Source organism: Vitis riparia, chromosome 17 (assembly GCF_004353265.1).
Source record: "Vitis riparia cultivar Riparia Gloire de Montpellier isolate 1030 chromosome 17, EGFV_Vit.rip_1.0, whole genome shotgun sequence".
Taxonomy (NCBI): Eukaryota; Viridiplantae; Streptophyta; class Magnoliopsida; order Vitales; family Vitaceae; genus Vitis; species Vitis riparia.
The window spans coordinates 7452884-7473693 of NC_048447.1; the positions used below are offsets into that span (position 1 = coordinate 7452884).

General features: G+C 38.7%; 1 protein-coding gene across 1 annotated transcript in view; it reads right to left on the reverse strand.

Annotated features, from left to right (window-relative positions):
- LOC117905218 (protein AAR2 homolog) overlaps nt 1–20810 on the reverse strand; it is an 81107-nt gene that overhangs the window by 47166 nt on the left and 13131 nt on the right. The window contains exons 3-4 of the mRNA XM_034818167.1: nt 7225–7282; nt 3601–3660 (exon numbers count right to left, since the gene is read on the reverse strand). Coding sequence (XP_034674058.1) covers nt 3601–3660; nt 7225–7282 — 118 coding nt within the window. The remainder of the gene's footprint in view (nt 1–3600; nt 3661–7224; nt 7283–20810) is intronic.

The following is a 20810-nucleotide window of genomic DNA, read 5'->3' on the forward strand; positions in this document are numbered from 1 at the left end:
CTACCTACTTCAAGTAAATGTTTGTTTTTACGTTCTGCGATTCCATTTTGTTGAGGAATGTCCCTATAAGTTGATTGATGTAAAATACCTTTTTCTAGCAAAAAATCACCTAAACAATCATTATAAAATTTTGTTCCATTGTCACTCCGAAGAATACTTATTTTGGTTTGAAATTGGTTTTCAACCATAGAATAAAAATCCTGAAAGAGTTTTGCAACCTTAAATTTAGAGTTCATTAGATAAAGTCAACATAGGCTTGTGTGATCATCAATAAATGTCACAAACCATTTTTTCCCAGTTAAAGTAGTAATCCTAGAAGACCCAAACATCACTATGCATCAAATAAAAAGGCTTTGAGGCACAATCCGATTTTATTTTATAAGAATTGCGATGGCTTTTGGCCAAAAAAAAGTTTCACAATCAAAAGAAGTACAATCCAATCCTTTAAATAAACCTAGAAACAAATGTTTTAAGTAGAAAAAATTAGGAGTCCTAATCTGTTATGCCATAGCATTATTTGACCATGCACAAGGATTGAACAAATACTACCAATAAAACCCTAAGCTTGTTTATTCTCAAACCAATTGTCATCAAAATAGTAGAGATTGTCGATTAATCTAGCACTATCAATCATCATCCCCGAGTTCAAATCCTAGAATTCACAAAGAGAGGTACAACAAACAACACAACAATTAGAATCCTTAAATAAACGACTTACGGATAATAGATTACAAGAGAGTTTTGGGACATGTAAAAAAGATTGTAAAACAATCTTATCAGACAAATGAATAAATCGTCGCCCAGCAATAGAATATAAGCTTCGATCTGCAATATGTACTTTTTTATTTCCAAAACAAGGTGTATAAGAGAAACAAATGAGATAAATTAGTCATGTGGTTAGAGGCACCTGAATCAATAATCCAAGGTGCAAATAATGAAGGAGAATATTCACACGAAAGGCTACCTGACTAAGCTAGAGATGCTATAGGAGTACCAGGAGTCAGCGGAGCAGGTTTCAACAGCTGTAGCAGTTGGTCTAATTGTTCTTTGCTCAATGAGGGTGTCTTAGTAGCATGTGCTTTAGCAGGAAAACAATTAGTCACCTTGCTTATTAGTCTTCCATTCAACGGGCTTCCAATAAGTTGGCTTCCCATGTAATTTCCAACAGGTTTCACGAGTGTGGCGTGATTTATTACAATGATCACACCAAACTCTTAGCTTGTCATCTGGACGATGCTGGTTATTAGGATTGTGAGAAGTCGCTACTGCAATGCCCAATAAGGCTAAGTTTTCCATAGGTCCAGAGAGCTTCTTCCCAAGCATAACATTCCTCTGGCTTTCCTCACAACGCACTTTAGAGAACACTTCACCTAGAGAAGTGAGAGGTTTCCAACCAATGATTCTACCCCAAACTTCATCAAACTCAACATTAAGCCCAACTAAAAATTTGAATATCCATGAACTTTCTACCATCTTCTTAAAATAGTTACAATCATCCGAATTTTTCCACTCATATAGTCATTGAATAAGTCAAGATCCTACCATAAACTCCTAAGCACATTAAAATATTTGGTAATCGAATAGCTCCTAGTTTGAGTTGTAACTCACAGATTTGGGACTGATTTCCAAGGTCCAAATGCATCTAAATAGTGTTGCCCTAAAGAGCTTTGGCAGCAGGATAACACATATAATTCGAGCTAATCTCCTCCGCCATGGAATTACCAATCATGCCATGATCATGGAGTTTTCTACATCCCAAGTGGCATAGCTAGGGCGTGTCACTAGTCAAATAACCAATTTTGTCTCGGCCCTTAATGTACATCCAAAAAAATTGTGACCATCTGAGAAAATTGTTCCCATTAAGGCAGATTGTCTAGACAAAGTGGGAATGAGAATTGGATGTGGATAATTTTAAGGAATTGGAACCAATAATAATGGAAGGAGTAGCAACAGAAACGGAGAGGGAAGAAGAACAAAACTGGAAAGAATGAGAAGAAAAAGAAAGGGAATAACCAATTAAGTCAACTCTGATACCATCTAGAATAGGATAAAAAAATGTCATACATTAATTGAATAAGGAAGGGAAACATGCTTCCTTTTATAGATAAGCTACAACAAATCAAACTAAATCTACAACTGTAGACCCAAATTTCTAGGAACAAAATAAATTTAAAATATACAATTCATCCCTAAAAAATAGCAACAACTTATCCCTAAAAAACAACATATTATCCTTAAAAAAATAAGTAACAACCAGATCAAAATTTCTATGATCTAATTGAGATTCTCAACATTTAGCATGTGCTAATATTGCTAATTTCGATTTGATTCATTACCAAAAAGAAAAAGCATTGACCATAGACAACTTCTTCAAAAATTTCAAGCACTTTCCTCAATTCCAGAGTAGGATTGAGAAATCAGCACCACGTTGTATTTATACATTCTTCATGTTTGCTTATTGATTTTCAACAACTAAAACTCTTCCTATTTATCTACATCTGTCCCTTTCCTTTCTACATGGACAACTTTCATTTTCTATAAAGAAAAAAAAGGAAAATAGCGGTGTTATCAAAGGCGATCACCTGGGTCACCTAAGCCATTAGGTCAGATAGGGTAGATAAAAATCACCTTTTGAAGACCTAGGCAAGGCAACTTCAAAGAGGCTACGCCTAGGCTATTGCCTTGGGATATGGTACAAGGCATAGAGGCGGTCGCCTTTGACCATGAATTAAGATTAAACATACTTAGATTATAATTTCATTCAATCTAACATTAGATTAAACAAAGTAAAAGATAAAATATTATATTATCAATCATAGAGATAATAAGATGGAGGGTTATCAATCTAGTCTTGATGGAAGTAATGACAGTTTTAATTTCAATAATGACTATGATGATGATGTCTAAAGCTTCTCTAGAATGTTCAATCTCTTATTTTGGTTTTTATTTTGCTTTTTGGATGTTTAAAAAATTAGAATATACATTTAGATAGAATGAATATCTTTAAACAATATGATGTTTTTTAAAATATGAGATATAATATTTAACACTTTCAATAATTATTACTATTTTGTTAATTTTATAAGACATTGTGAGTGATGAAAGATTAATAATGTTGATTGTTGAAGACAATACTTATATTGATTGAATATCGAATGAGTAAATATATGTATATTTTTTATCGCTTTACTATAGTTAGGTTATCGCCTTGTTTTTCGCCTTTCGCCTTAGGCTAAAAGGAGTCCTATCGCCTTTTGCTTTTGACAACATTGGAAAATAGAGAAAACAATCAAGCTTTCTTACAAAGGAAAATAGGTCAACAGCCATAGTTTTTTTCTTGCCAATGGAAAAAAGAATTCAGGCTAGCACTTCACAATTGAGTTTCAGAAGCCTTCCCCCTCAATCTTATCAAGCACAGGTCCTCACTATTAATGCAAAAATGCCAATCTATGGCATGCAAAATGCATCAGGCATGATTCTCTTTCTGGACTAGCATGCATATGCTTCAAAATCAGAAGGGGGGGGGGGGGGGGGGGGGGGGGGGGGGGGTGGAGAGAGAGAGAGAGAGAGAGAATATGCATATTTAAGATGAACACAAACCTCTTCCTCTGAAAGTTTCACTAATCGTTCATCTTGTTGATCCCATTTACGAACAATTACCTGTTGCAGCCATCACACATGAGAATGTTAGTCTTTCTCAAACATACTGATATCATTGCACAAACAACCTTTTTTTCACATTTTCTATAAATATTCACATAATTATCAACTCAACTAAGTATTCAAAGGTAATATCCATCTGGCCATTTTTTGCGGGGACAATACATCTTCTACAAAGTTTGTGAAATAATATTTTCATATACTATATTCATGGCTTACACAGTGCAGGAGCCTGCCTATCAGCTATATATTATCTCAACATAGATGGATAATATGACAGTGTGCTGTGAAATAATAATGTCTTATCTTACATATATTCCATTGAACTGGCATGGTTATCATTTTGGAAAGTACTAACATGCACACATATGCAAATGGTGATCATCATTTCTGTACTCTTTCACATACTACAAAATATGAATACATATGTATGTATAATACACTTTAGGAAACAATTGGTATTTGAATTTAAGTACATACTTTGATTTGAATGTCATTGAACAAGTACATAAACACATATAAAATACAACTATACATATATAGTGATCATCAATTTGGTCCTAGTTTATAAATTTACATACATACATACATACATAAAACCACGCACACACACATACCATATGCATACTTGTTGCAAGGGTGGCTGTAGTTTGGTTTAGAACAGTTTTTAATCAACCAGAGAACCAAAGTTCTAATTAAATTGGAACTGATTAGAACTGATTTATTCATCAACCAAAATGAACCCAATTTACCATCAGTTCAGTTTGGTTCAATATGGTTCATTTCATTTGGAACAAAATTGAGCCAATAATTTTTTCAGAAAAATAACATGACAAAAACTCATTTTCACACTGACTAAATATAAATTGTATCATATAAAATCCAAAAGTATGATAATCTAATTTAGGACATTACACGCATAATAATCCAAACTAAAATATCACATGCTCAAATGATAATACAAATCTTTTACATAGAAATTCATAAATATTCATAAAATCCAATCTAAAACATCACAAGATCACGTGATAATACAAATTGGACTCAATCTAATAAACAAATGGAAACCAAGGTCCAAGGCAAATCTCATCACAAAATACTAAATGTCAACTACCTTTAAAGGCTTGCACAATAAACAACAAATCAAAACAAACAATGTGTATAGTTGGTTCAATTTTTTTATTAATTTAAAAAGGTTAATAACCTGGTAAACCAAACTAAAATTTTACACTTCCTCAAATTAACCTAATAATATTTAAAAGTTGAAAAAAAATTTAAAAAAAAAAATTTGAGAAAAGTGAGAAAAAACAACTTGATTTGACTTGGTTCGGTTTCTGCAGTCATTGCTTACAAGTTTTTTGCTCACCCCTAACTGGTCGATAATCATTTTGGTATAAATATCCATTAAATAACATCTAAATTAGAGTATGTGCTCAAGTTCACAATGTTTTCAGATTGTACTGAACAAATGATGTTGAATTAATAAATTCACATGAACATCTGTCCACCAATCGTCTTAGTCCCCTGATTTTCCAGATACTCATTTCAACACATAAAATCATGGTTGTATTGACGAAATGATAAAATATCTATATATCAGAAACAAAATATATATTGATAATGATAAAGTTGAAGAGAAGGATGAGAGGTCCTTCCCACAAGGTAAAAAACCTGATCAAAGTAAGAGTATACCCTTCATTGTACAAGGAGAAATACTGATAAAAGCATGTACAAAATCTCTCAAAAATCAAAACCAAATTCTCTCAAAAGTTATCTACCCCTTTCTAATTACAAACCAAAAGTCAACTAAGTAGAATAACATTAAGGGGAATTTCTCTAAAGATGACAGTACAAGAAACCCAAAAAGAGGAGTGGAAATGAATGAGATCCCATAAGATCCCTTCCATTCTACACTTTTCCTCAAAAATCCTAACCTTTCTCTCTTACTACACACCCACAATACAATGATACATGCAATATGTCAAAGCGTCTTGCCTCTAATTGAATTCCCCAAGCCTTTAAATGAAATAATCATCAAATCTCTAATACTCCTTGGTGGAACCCAATCCAAATTAGCTACACTGAAGAGCTTATGTCAAAGCCCCAATGTTATTGGGCAATTAGAAAAAGATGATCAATTTATCCACTTTCTTTGCATAAAATGCACCAATGAGAACTAAGAAATTTGTAGGGTCGTCTCACTTGTAGCATATCATTGGTATTAACCTTTTTATGCACCACTAACCATGCAAAGGCCTTGACCTTTGATAGGGCATTCCAAACACAAGTAGTCGGAAGGAATGGAATTGGATTAGAGGGCTCGAACAAGACCATGAAATTTTTTTTATCGAAAATGACCCAGTGGAGATTAAGGACCAAACTCTTGAATCTATGGTAGAAAAAGACAAGTGCACTAAATTAAGTGAAGACATCAGTCTATCGAGGAGTTCAATTTCTAAATCAATGAGATTGTGTTAGAAATTAAGATTCCAAGAAAACAAGTAGGAATTTCCAAGGACCCCAGAGATGGTAATATTTCTCATTGAAATAACTTTGTAAAGGCTTGCAAAATGTGAGCTCAAAGGTTGATCTCCCCACCTTAAATCTTCTTAGAATCAAATTCCCTCCCCATTCCCTACCACAAGATAGATGGAAGGGGAAAAGTCTTGATAAAAATTATAAATAAAAAATATGTATATATATATTATTTTCCATCAAAGAACAAAAAATCATGTGGGCCTCCTAACAATTTAGATATTTATTTGAAGACAAAATGATCATGGTTGTGTCGATGAGACAAAGAAAAAAAAAAAAAAGATTATCCACTACTTACCTATGTCTATCATGTAATAACAAAGACATTAATTCAAATGTCACATACTAGAACATTGCCAAATAAATCAAAACATTACTAGTAAGATCCAGTTCAATAGACCCACATCCGTGTGTTCTCCCATCCACTTTGGTTATCCAAGTTTCATGCAAAGCACCATCTATTTGACAAACATTTTCAAGTGAGTATTCAATTATCTAGTCGTGATGTCTTCAAACTAATTCATCTAGTATTTAGTGTTCTCTAGTTAGAGAATTTAGTCATTAACAAGTCCTAAGGGAGTTATGAGATGCAAGGAGAGTTCTAAGTTTGAAAGTTTGAAATTATTTATTTTCTTCCTTTTTATGTGATTGTTTTATATTTATTTTTATTTTTTCATTTCACTTAATATGCTTATACAGAATTTTCTTTCATGTTTGTTTACACTGGAATATGGGAAGAGCAATACCCCAAAAAACTAAGAACAAGGCTTGGATGATGAGAGATACTCCCATTTTAGAGGGGTGAGTGACTTCCCATCCCATGATTGAGCAGTTCTCTATGTCATTCAGTCATTAACCACTCAGATTGCATCAACAAGAAAGAGTGTAAGACAGTGATCAGTAATTGTTTAAATTCCACATTGAGATAGAGGAAAAAAAAATTTTACATAATTCCATAGCAATGCAAAATACAAGGCAATGAATAGCATAGTAAATTAGAACAGAATCGAAAAATATTATTGCTCAAACCTCTGAGGGACAGGTATCAATAAAGAAACCGACAATTGGTGAGAACTTGCTGCCATCTCTGTGTGAAAAAGAAATAATTTACAGAGTCGATTACTAGTGATAAGAAGAAGAAAAAGAATAACACCCATTTAAGGAAACAACAAAGCGAAGAATTAATGAAATACTTCCACACCTCCCCAAATATTCATATGTTTATTTGGTTCCCTTATGGCTGATATGAATGGTCAAATAGAGCAAAATCCTCAAATTGAGGAAGGCACAATAAATACTCTGATTTATTCCATCATAAAACATTTTATTGGAGATGCTAATATGGGGATTTATGTATCTTTTTTTACATAGGGTTCTTTTGGCTCTCCTATCTCAAGGTTATATAACCTTTTCTTTCAACGACACCATCACACTTTTTAATTCTTTGGTTTCTTTCTTCACTTCAAATATTTCAGTTTGAAGCTAATAAATGTTTCGTTCTTTGAAAGATTCTTTCTGAACCCTCTAAAATGGTAGATTCATATTTCTTTCCTTCCTTTTGGGCCTATTTCTACTGAACATAACAAATATAAATATAAACATAATAATAATAATAACAACAAAAACAATAATAATAAACACAATAAAATTAAGCATAAACATAATAATAATAATAATAATAATAATAATAATAATAATAATAATCAACATAAACATTTTTTTTTTTTGATTAGAAACGACAAAGGCATATATTGATAAAAAGGAAAGTACAAGAGAAGGATGAGGAATCCTCCCACCAAAGAAAAACAAAACTACAATGAAACAAATGCGAGAAAATACAAAGTAGATACAGACAACTGCTATAAGTTAGGCCAACCCAATGGAGTTGCACGCCGCTAACCAATCAAGTTGTATCACATTAAGGGGAATCAATAATCAACATAAACATGATAAACATAATAAAAATAATAGTGGTCTTTCTTCCTTTATTTTTCAATGTTGTAAAATTAATTAGATATAAGTTCAACCATTACAATGGCCAACAACTCCCCAGCTCTAGAACCTCCCACTATCCCATTGGAAGGCTTTCAAATTGAGGGTCTCACGCCCAGAAGATGGTAAAGGTTCAATCGGTGTTGGAGAGTTTGAGGATTAGAATTGTCAAAGAAAGTGAAGAATGTGTGGTGGTGGAGAGTAAGAGTACTCTTTCTACAGACAAGGTCTATTTCAGAAGGAAGAGAAAGACTGTTTGTGGAATCCAGGGGGAGGCTTAGGTCTGTTGTGGTTTTTGCTAGGCCCTTTTCTGTTTACATGAAGATCATTAGTTGGAATACAAGAGGGTTGGGCTCCAAAAAGAAAATGAGGATTGTCAGAAAGTTTTTAAGTTCTCAAAATCCAGATATTGTGATGTTTTAGGAAACAAAGAGAGAAATTTAGGATAGGAGGCTTGTGGGTAGTGTTTGGAAAGGAAGAACCAAAGAGTGGGTTTTTCTTCTTGCTTGTGGGGCTTCGGGGGGTATTGTGATCCTGCAAGATTCAAATAAGTTCAAGTTCAAGTTTACAAAGATGGTGTTAGGGTCTTTCTCTATAGCTATGAAGTTGAATTCTGGTGAAGAAAGTTCCTTTATGTTAACTTCAGTGTATGGTCCAAATAAGCCTTTGTGGAGGAGGGATTTCTGGATGGAACTACAAGACCTATATGGTCTAACCTTCCCAATATGGTGTGTAGGAGGGAGGATCTTTGAGAAATTAGGTGCTTCTAGGTTAACATTGAACATGAGGTGTTTTGACGAGTTTATAAGGGAGAGTGGTTTGTTTGATCCCCGTTAGGAACGCGGCTTTTACTTAGTCAAACATGCAAGATGTTCCTATTTGCAAGAGGCTGGATAGATTCTTGTTCTCATCTGAGTGGGACCATTTTTTTCTCTCAAAGTCTTCAAGAGGCGCTTCCTAGATGGACCTCAGATCACAACCCAATTTGTTTGGAACTAATCCTTTAAAGTGGGGCCCAACTCCTTTCAGGTTTGAGAATATGCGGTTGCTCCATCTTGAGTTTAAGGAAAATTTTAGTGCTTGGTGGCAAGAGTGTTCAGTTGAAGGTTGGGAAGGTCATAAGTTCATGAGGAAAGTAAAGTTTGTTAAATCAAAGTTAAAAGATTGGAATAAAGTGGCCTTTGGAGATTCAAGAGAGGAAAAATTCCATTATTTCAAACTTAGGTAGAATTGATCTTTTTGAACAATAAGGGAACTTGAATCATGATTTGTTATCAGAAAGGACTTTAAAAAGAAAGGAGCTAGAGGAATTGTTGTTAAAGGAAGAGGTTTACTGGAGGCAAAAATCTAGGATCAAGTGGATAAAAGAAGAGGATTGCAACTCTAAGTTCTTTCATAGAGCGGCCAATGGAAGGCGAAACAAGAAGTTCATTAAGTCTTTGGTTTCTGAGTAGGGAGTGACTCTAAGCAACATTGAAATTATTTCAGGGGAGATTGTAAATTTCTTTAGGAAGCTCTACTCCAAATCCGCAGGTGCTTCTTGGAGGGTTGAAGGTTTAGATTGGGTCCCTATTTCTAGAGAGAGTACATCTTGGCTAGACAAACCCTTTTTTGAGGAGGAGGTACGCTTTACAGTTTTCCAACTGAATAAGAAAAAGGCCCCTAGTCCCGATGGGTTTACTATTGCAGTGTATCAAGAGTGTTAGGATGTAATCAAAGAGGACCTTATGAGGGTGTTTCTAGAGTTCCACACTAATGGGATAATAAATCAAAGTACAAATGCTACTTTCATTGCTCTTGTGCCCAAGAAAAGTCAAACCTTTAAAATATCAGATTTTAGACCTATTAGCCAAATTACAAGCTTATATAAGATAATTGCCAAGGTCTTATCATGGCGTTTACGCCGAGTCGTCCATGAAACAATCTTTAGCTCTCAAAGAAACCTTTGTTGAAGGGAGACAAATTTTGGATGTTGTGTTGATAGCCAATGAAGTGGTGGATGAGAAAAAGAGTTCAGGAGAGGAAGGGGTGGTCTTCAAAATCGATTTTGAGAAGGCCTATGATCATGTGGATTGGGGCTTTTTGGACCATGTGCTAGAAAGGAAGGGGTTTAGCCCAAAATGGAGATCTTGGATGAGAGGATGTTTGTCTTCAACAAGTTTTGCAATCCTAGTTAACAGAAATGCAAAGGGTTGGGTTAAGGCTACTAGAGGTTTGAGACAAGGAGACCTCCTTTCTTCCTTTTCTTTTTACCTTAGTAGCAAATGTTCTAAGTAGGATGATGATCAGAGCAAAGGAAACTAGGTTAATTGAGGGTTTCACTGTGGGTAGGGATGGAACTAAAGTGTCTTTACTACAGTTTGAAGATGACACCATTTTTTTCTCTAAAGCCTCTCTAGAACATCTTCAAAACCTCAAGCTAATCCTTTTGGTTTTCAAGCAAGTATCAGAATTGAAAATCAATTTTAAAAAAAGCACCCTATCAGGTATTAATACAAGCCAAGAGTGGTTGTCTAGTTTGGCTTTGATCCTTGATTGCAGAGTGTCAAAGTGGCATTTGTCTTATCTAGGTCTTCCATTAGGAAGGAACCCAAAGTCAATAGGCTTTTAGGATCCAATGGTTGAGAGAATATCAAGAAGGTTGGATGGGTGGAAAAAGGCTTTTTTGTCTTTAGGGGAGAGGATTACTTTAATTCAATCAAGTCTGTCTCACATCCCAAGCTACTTCCTCTCTTTTTTCAAAATCCCAATATCAATAGCCTCAAAGATAGAGAAGCTGCAAAGGGATTTCCTTTAGTCTGGGGCGGGGGAAAGGAAAAAAGATCATCTTATTAGGTGGGATGTTGTTTGTAAGCCAAATGAGCTGGGAGGTTTAGGTTTTGGGAAGACTTCCTTGAGAAATGTTGCTCTCTTAGGGAAATGGCTTTGAAGGTTCCCTAGGGAAATAAGTGGTCTTTGGCATAAGGTTATTGCAAGTATTTATGGGACACATCCTAATGGATGGGATGCCAACATGGTGGTTAGATGGTCACACAAATGTCCTTAGAAGGCTATTGCTCAAGTTTTCCAAGATTTCTCCCCATATATCTGTCTAGTAGTGAGGAATGGGGAGAGAATCCCTTTTTGAGAAGATCTATGGTGGGGTACTCAACCTTTATGTTTTCAACTCCTTGTTCTTTGTAGAGTTATTTCTATGAAAACCTCACCGTCTCAATTGTCCTTGGTAATTCCTATCCACTTTCTTGGAATTTTAATTTTCGTTGTAATCTCACTGATATAAAAATTGAACACCTTCAGAAACTCATGTCCTCCCTTAGTTCAGTGCATTTTTCTCCTTCTATGGCAAATTCAAGAGTTTGGTCTTTGTCGTCATTAGACTTGTTTACTATTAAATCTTTTTTTTTTTTGGCCTAGTTAAAGTTCTCAAATCCTGTCTTGCTCTTTCTAGCCAAGTTTCTATGGAAATCAAAAGCCCCTTCAAAGGTTAAGGCCCTTGCTTGGTTAGTAGTACATGGGAAGGTAAACACCAATGACAAGCTGCAGTTGAGAAGACCTTACAAATCCCTTTGTCCTCAATGGTGCATTCTATACAAAGGAAATGGGGAATTGATTGACCGCCTTTTTCTTCATTGCCCTTTAACTATTAGGCTTTGGCACAAACTCTTCAATCTAGTAGGGTTGGATTGGGTTCCACCAAGGAGTATTGAGGACATGATGATTAGATGTTTGGGGAATTCACTTAGAGGCAAGACACTTTGGCGAACCGCTTGCCTTACTTTGTTGCGGATTGTGTGGCAAGAGAAAAATGCTAAGATTTTTTAGGATAAGGAAGATCGGAAGGAATGTTATGGGATTTACTTCTCTTCTATTCCTCTCTTTAGGCCTCTTGCACTGCAGCTTTTAGAGGAGTTCCTCTTAGTGTTTTACAACTCAATTAGACTGTAGTTTGTGATTCAAAAGTTTGAGATAGTTGGGGATTTCTTTGTATATTGTTTTCTATAGAAGGGTGCATTCTTCTTTGATCAGATTCTGTGTTTTGAAGGAAGGACCTCTCATCCTTTTCTTACTACTATAGAGGCTTCTTTTGCATATTTACTACTATTATTACGTATTTCTTCGTTTCTGATAAATAAATAAATAAAAAACAACTCCTTTATTTCATCATCCCAATCTCTTCATTCCCTGTCCATCTAAAGGATTAATTGGTAGCTAACCAAGTCCTCACTTTATAAAAGGTTTAACCCTATACATACATACATACATACATACATATATGTATATATATGTTGAATATAATGAATTTATAGTGTACAATCTTTCTTTTTTTTAATATAGGTCACATATATGGTAGTTAGGACTCCTAGCCTTGTATATATATATTTTCTCAATTGTAAGTAGACACCACATGAATGAGAATCAAGGTTTTCTTTTCTCTCTCTCTTAACATAGTATCAGAGCCAAAGGAGAAAACTTAATTTTTTCCAGTTTCCCCGTGTCATTAATTCCGGGAAACCTTCCTGTGACCGTGTTTCATTCCGATCACCTTCCCCAGACCCCAAAGCTTTCCGGTCGGTCGAATCGTCGTCAGAAAACATTCACTGCTGGCAACTTTTCCGGCGACGTCTTTTTCCGACACCGCAAGGAGCGCCTGGAGGAGATCTCCAATTTTTCCCAAAGCACCGGAACCAGAAAACCACCCACGCGTCGGCCACGCGCGTTTTTTCGACCGGCGACTGCATCTCACACGTCGGCGCGTGAGCCACTTTCCGGCGACGCGCTTCCTCCTCCAGCCTCGCCTGACGCCGACTAGCCACCCTTCATACCTGTTTCTGCCATCCGAGCCCTGCACGTGCCTCTTTTGGGGTTCTTTTGCCTCCGTCGGCCCTCCGAACAATTTTTCCGACATCCTCAGGCTATTTTTTCTCAACCCCAATCCCTGCACGTGCCTTGGGAAGTGTTCTTCTACCTTTTCGGTGGTGTCACGGTTGTTTTTTCTTTTCTATTTGGTATCTCACACGGGCGATTCTTCGTTTTTTCCTTCTTCAGCCGCATCTGAAGCCGTATTAGGGCTCTCTTCGATCCAAATATACTTCATTCTCCAGATAAGTGGATATGGCTACTAAAACTTCCATTTTTTCATCTGTCATATCTGGATCTCCTATGATTACTTCGGAGAAATTGGTTGGCAGTGAAAATTATCTTTCTTGGTCTGCCTCTGTTGAACTTTGGTTTATGGGACAAGGATATGAGGATCACTTGGTTACACAGGAGGCAGATATCCCTGAGGTTGAGCGCGTACAGTGGAGAAAGATAGATGCCCAGTTATGAAGTGTATTATGGCAATCAGTTGATCCCAATATCCTTCTTCATCATCGGGCCTACAAAACTTGTTTTAAATTTTGGACTCAGGCCAAAGGATTATACACGAATGATATCCAGCGTCTTTATAAGGTGGCTTCTGCTATTGTCTATATCAGCCAACAGGACTTGGATCTATCTACTTATATTGGCCAGATTGCCTCTCTTAAGGAGGAGTTCTTGACCGTGATGCCTCTTACTCCTGATGTTGGGGCTCAACAAACACAGCTTGATAAGTTCTTCATGGTCCTTACTCTTATTGGCCTCCGTCCGGATCTTGAGCCTGTCCGCAATCAAATTCTTGGTAGTTCATCAGTTCCGTCCTTGGATGATGTGTTTGTTCGCCTCCTTCGTATCTCATCCACTCAGATTTTGCCATCTAATAGCATTTCAGATTCTTCTGTGTTAGTTTCTCACACTACCTCTCGAGGAGGACACAGTGGTAACCGAGGTAGAGGCCAACGTCCTCATTGCACCTATTGCAATAAACTTGGCCACACTCGCGATCGTTGCTATCAGTTACATGGACGGCCTCCTCGCACTGCCCATGTGGCCCAGTCCTCTGATTCTCAGCTGCCTCAGCCTCCAAGCTCCTCCGCATCTCAGGCATCTTAGGCCTCTGTTGCCTCTGTTGCCCAGCTTGGTAATGCTTCTGTCTGCCTTACCCACACATCTTCTCTTGGACCCTGGATTCTAGATTCTGGAGTTTCTGATCACATATCTGGTAATAAGGATCTTTTCTCCTCTATTACTACTACCTCTGCTTTACCTACTGTTACCTTAGCTAATTGTCACGAACTTAGTCGTTCACTAAGCTCGTGCGGCACTTAGACAAGCCAAGACGCTTGATCTTGCTAAGTCAGCCTTGCTCCCCTAATGCTTAGCTTGCTAGGCTAAGACACTCACGACTCAAAAGCTTAAGAAGCTTGGTAGGCAACTCCTTAAAGAATGGAAGCTCTTATTAACTCAAAGAAAGCCTTTACAAGTGCTTGGATGCTCACTTGCTTGGTTAGGAAGTGATTTGGGTGGTGCCTTAGCCAAATGAGGCCCTAACCTATTTATAGGCACCAAAGGAACTTTCTGGAACCTTGGAGGGTTCCTTACAAATCAATAATATTCTAGAACATCCTACCATATTCTATGTACAACCCTATGTACAAGAATATACAAGAGATTCCTAGAAGTCTCTAGAAAGCCTTGGACTCCTCCCATGCCTTCCTCCATAGTGTAGAGATGTGTGGACATCTCTAGGCATTTCTAGAACCTTCCACACTCTTCCTACCAATGGCTTAGTGTAGATGGCTAGGAGTCTCCAGAAGCTTCCCTCCTCCTATATAAGCCCATGGGGAGGGTCATTTGAAGCATCCTGTGACACTCTCCCCCACCGATGCCGTCGACGTCCTCGTCGTTGCCTCATTCTGAAACCTCTCGATGTGTTTCCAGAACTTTCTCAAAGCATCCGCATGTTCCCAGCTTACCTGCCTCTTAGGTAGTCCTTTCCATCGGACTAGATACTCTATCACAGGAGGGACCCCTTGTCTCCTGGTGACCCGTTCATCCAGGATATTCTTCACCTCCTTCTCCCGTGAGGCTCCAGATGGATGCAGACCCGTGCGCTTTCGATGTTTAGAGTGATGCTTCCTCTTACCCATTGAGTTCACCTTTCCCTTGGTGACCTCTTCCATGTGTGTGAGGGCTACCTCAGCTCGCTCCCTTTTTTCCTTCTTTACTTGCACCCCTACTAGTAAGGAGGTCTTAGGCGTACTAGGCTTCGGGTTGAATTGGAGGGCACCTAGTAGTTGCATTGAGCCCATATGTGCTTCGTCCTCCTGCTCCCTCTCCTCGATCATGGCACTAAGCGCCTTCCTCTTTGGACAATCTCGTGCCCAATGTGGACCGTCACATAGGAAGCTTTTGATTTTAGGCGTGAACTCTTTCCTTTCCGCCTTACCCCTTCCTTCTCGGACGTTAGACGTCTTGCCTGATCCATTTTTAGGAGCATTGTGGTCCCTTGGAACCTCGTCTCCCCCACCCATGGCGTGGCTATCCTCTAAAGACTCATTATTGGAGGAGTTTCCCCTCTTATAATCCGTTAAAGACTCTGCTACTGCCATAGCAGTGGCTAAGTCTTGAACACCTCGACGTCTTAATTCCTGCTCGGCCCACCCTTGCAGGTTATCCATGAAGTTGAATAATAACTCCTCCTCAGTCATGTTAGGAATCTCAAGCATGAGCGTGACATAGTCGCGTATCGAGCCTGTGTGCTTGAGACGCCTCATGTTTTTCCTAGCCAGGTAAGCCACGTCCTCGGAGTAGAACTGCCTCTTGATCTCCCTCTTGAAGTCCTCCCACGTCTCTATGGTGCAAATGTCTTTCTCCATATCGGCAAACCTTCGACGCCACCATAGAGTAGCTGTGTCAGTAAGGTAGAGGGTTGCAGTTCTTACCTTAGCCGCCTCATCTGTTAATGCGATAGCCTCGAAGTATCGCTCCATATGCTATAAGAAGTTATCCAACTCTTTGGCATCCCGTTTGCCACTAAACCCATGTGGCTTCGGCACCTCCACCCTGGATGCCTCATGTGTGGCCATGACCCGTGCCAACACAGTAGCCTTGTAGATGGCCAACTCTTGCCTAACCTCTTGGTCTCGGGACTCCATTCGAGTGGTCAAGGCCTCTATCCTTGACTCCATGCTAGCAATCATGCTCAAGACCTTTCCTTGGAAGGACATGAACTCCTCGTGTGACACTGGCTGAACTTGTGAGACTTGCACCCCCTCACGAAGGTCTTGGATCTGCTCCCTTAGATCCTCTAAGCCCTTCTCCATGCCTTGCTCGATCAAGTCCAACCCCTCCTAAGTGTTCGCCATGGCTAGCTCCACCTTGGCTAGCCTTGCCTCCATGTTGGCAACGGCATCACGAGATTTATCCTTCTTGCCCCTGCCCCGTGCAGTAGGCTCGGTCTCCCTCCCACGGGTTTGCTCACTAGACTCATCCATGTTGGAGCCTGACATGCTTCCTTTGCTATGCCCACCTCGTAACCGCGCTCTAATACCACTTGTCACGGACTTAGTCGTTCACTAAGCTCGTGCGGCACTTAGACAAGCCAAGACGCTTGACCTTGCTAAGTCAGCCTTGCTCCCCCAATGCTTAGCTTGCTAGGCTAAGACACTCGCTACTCAAAAGCTTAAGAAGCTTGGTAGGCAACTCCTTAAAGAATGAAAGTTCTTATTAACTCAAAGAAAGCCTTTACAAGTGCTTGGATGCTCACTTGCTTGGTTAGGAAGTGATTTGGGTGGTGCCTTGGCCAAATGAGGCCCTCACCTATTTATAGGCACCAAGGGAACTTTCTGGAACCTTGGAGGGTTCCTTACAAATCAATAATATTCTAGAACATCCTACCATATTCTATGTACAACCCTATGTACAAGAATATACAAGAGATTCCTAGAAGTCTCTAGAAAGCCTTGGACTCCTCCCATGCCTTCCTCCATAGTGTAGAGATGTGTGGACATCTCTAGGCATTTCTAGAACCTTCCACACTCTTTCCACCAATGGCTTAGTGTAGATGGCTCTAGGAGTCTCCAAAAGCTTCCCTCCTCCTATATAAGCCCATGGGGAGGGTCATTTGAAGCATCCTGTGGCATAATGGTTCTCAAACTGTAGCTAAAGGTATTGGTTTGGCCCTTCCTCTGCCTTCTCTAGCTCTCACTTCTGTCCTTTATACTCCTGAATGTCCTTTTAATCTTATTTCCATCAGCAAAATCACTCGTACTCTTAATTGCTCTATTACCTTTTCTGATAAATTTGTGACCTTGCAGGACCAGAGTATGGGGAAGACGATTGACATAGGACGTGAGTCTCAAGGCCTCTATCACCTCACCTCGGATTCATCTCCTGCAGTTTGCATTTCCACTGATGCTCCTCTCCTCATTCACAGTCGTTTGGGCCACCCTAGTCTCTCCAAGTTCCAGAAGATGGTCCCTCGTTTTTCCACTTTGTCGTCGCTTTCGTATGAGTTATGTCAGCATGGGAAACATACTCGTGTCTCGTTCCCAAAGCGTTTGAATAATCGGGCAAAGTCTCCTTTTGAGCTTGTCCACACTAATGTTTGGGGTCCTTGTCGGACCGCGTCTACTTTAGGATTTCAGTATTTTATCACTTTCATTGATGACTATTCTCGATGTACTTGTTTATTTTTAATGAAAAATCGAGCTAAGTTATTCTCTATTTTCCAGAAATTTTATGCTGAAATCCAGACCCAGTTCAATATTTCTATTCGTGTGTTACGCAGTGATAATGCAAGGGAATATTTTTCAGCCCCATTTACTTCATTTATGTCTCATCATGGCATTCTTCATCAATCTTCTTGTGCTCATACTCCTCAACAAAATGGGGTAGCTGAACGCAAGAATCGACATCTTGTTGAGACAACTCGTACTATCCTCCTCCATAGTAATGTTCCTTTTCGTTTTTGGGGGGACGTTGTTCTTACCGCTTGTTATTTGATTAATCGTATGCCCTCCTCTGTTTTACATGATCAGATTCCTCATTTCCTTCTCTTCCCTGACCAACCACTTTATTTCCTTCCTCCTCGTGTCTTTGGTTGTACTTGCTTTGTTCATATTCTCACTCCTGGATAGGACAAGCTTTCCGCCAAAGCCATGAAGTGCCTCTTCTTGGGATATTCCAGACTTCAGAAGGGTTATCGTTGTTATTCCCTTGAGACTCATCGATACTTTATCTCCGCTGATGTCACTTTCTTTGAGGACTCACCATTCTTTTCCACCACTTCTGAGTCTCTTCCTGTTTCTGAAGTCTTGCCCCTTCCCATTGTCTCCCCATCTGATGTTGTGCCTCCTCGACCACTTCAGGTTTATCATCGTCGCCCTCGTGTCGCTGCTCCTCTCCCTTTTGCTGAGGCACCTGTTGACTCACTTCCTATCCCTTCGGCTTCTCCTGCCCCGGCTCTGCCTTTTCCTGATGATTTACCCATTGCTATTCGGAAAGGTACTCGCTCTACTCGTAATCCTCATCCTATTTACAATTTTTTGGGTTATCATCGATTATCTTCACCCTATTCTGCTTTTGTTTCTGCTATATCCTCTGTTTCTCTTCCAAAGAGCACCCATGAAGCTCTTTCCCATCCAGGCTGGCGACAGGCAATGGTGGATGAAATGGCTGCTCTGCACTCTAATGGCACTTGGGATCTTGTTGTTTTACCCTCTGGTAAATCTACAGTTGGCTATCGTTGGGTCTATGCAGTTAAGGTTGATCGCCTTAAGGCCCGCTTAGTTGCTAAAGGCTATACTCAGGTTTATGGTTCTGATTATGGTGACACATTCTCCCCTGTTGCCAAGATTGCTTCTGTCTGCTTGCTTCTCTCCATGGCTGCTATGTGTTCTTGGCCTCTTTATCAGTTGGATATTAAAAATGCCTTCCTTCATGGTGATCTTGTCGAGGAAGTTTATATGGAGCAACCTCCTGGTTTTGTTGCTCAGGGGGAGTCTGGTTTAGTGTGCAGGTTACGCCGTTCTCTATATGGCTTGAAACAATCTCCTCGAGCATGGTTTGGCCGTTTTAGTTCTGTTGTTCAAGAGTTTGGCATGTTTCGCAGTACAGCAGACCATTCAATTTTCTATCATCATAACTCCTTGGGGCAATGTATTTATCTGGTTGTTTATGTGGACGACATCGTCATTACAGGCAGTGATCAGGATGGTATTCAGAAACTAAAGCAACATCTTTTACCCACTTTCAGACCAAAGACTTGGGGAAACTCAAGTATTTCTTGGGAATTGAGATAGCTCAATCCAGTTCCGGTGTGGTCCTTTCCCAAAGGAAGTATGCTTTAGACATCCTGGAAGAAACTGGTATGTTAGACTGTAAACCGATAGACACACCTATGGATCCGAATGTCAAACTTGTACCAGGACAGGGGGAGCCTTTAGGAGACCCTGGGAGATATCGACGGCTCGTAGGTAAATTGAACTATCTCACCATTACTCGTCCAGACATTTCTTTTCCTGTGAGTGTTGTTAGTCAATTCCTACAGTCACCATGTGATAGCCATTGGGATGCCGTAATCCGCATTCTTCGATATATCAAAAGTACACCAGGCCAAGGTATGTTGTACGAGAACAGAGGTCATACTCAGGTTGTTGGTTACACAGATGCAGATTGGGCTGGCTCACCCATAGATAGACGTTCCACTTCAGGGTACTGTGTTTTTATTGGAGGTAATCTAATATCTTGGAAGAGTAAGAAACAAGATGTAGTGGCTAGATCTAGTGCTGAAGCTGAGTATCGAGCTATGGCTTTGGCAACATGTGAACTCATATGGTTGAGACATCTTCTTCGAAAGTTGAGATTTGGAAAGGATGAACAGATGAAACTCATCTGTGATAGCCAGGCCGCATTACATATTGCATCCAATCCAGTCTTTCATGAAATGACCAAACATATTGAAGTTGACTGTCACTTCATTAGAGAGAAGATCGCATCAGGATGTGTTGCTACAAGTTTTGTTAATTCAAATGATCAACTAGCAGACATCTTCACTAAATCTCTCAGAGGTCTTAGGATTAAATACATTTGTAACAAGCTTGGTGCATATGACGTATATGCTCCAGCTTGAGGGGGAGTGTTGAATATAATGAATTTATAGTGTACAATATTTCCTTTTTTTAATATAGGTCACATGTATAGTAGTTAGGACTCCTAGCCTTGTATATATATATATTTTCTCAATTGTAAGTAGACACCACATGAATGAGAATCAAGGTTTTCTTCTCTCTCTCTTAACTATATATATATTAACAACACTTAAGAAAAAGGCACACACAATGTATAGAATAGGCACTAGAAGGCAAGTACAAAATCCTATCATGGTCATCAAATGATCAAATATACACACTCTAACCCTAGCCTTGAACTCAAGACAAAACTTAAAAATCTATACCAAACCTCACAAAAGCACAATTCCTTAAAACCATTGAATATTAAGGCTTAAACATCTTATAAAATATGTATAAAAATCCCTATATGTATTAAAACCCTTTGAATACTTGAGCCTTAAACCTCAATTGGATGAGGCTATAGCCTCAAAGCTAATTTGCATAGCCTCACCATTTTTATTTTATTTATTTATTTTTTAATAAGCAACAAGAAGATTATATATATATAACGGAATAACAAAACAGAATTTGCATAGCCTCATCATAAGGTAAGCCTCAATAGCCTTTTAAAACACATAGATTTATAGA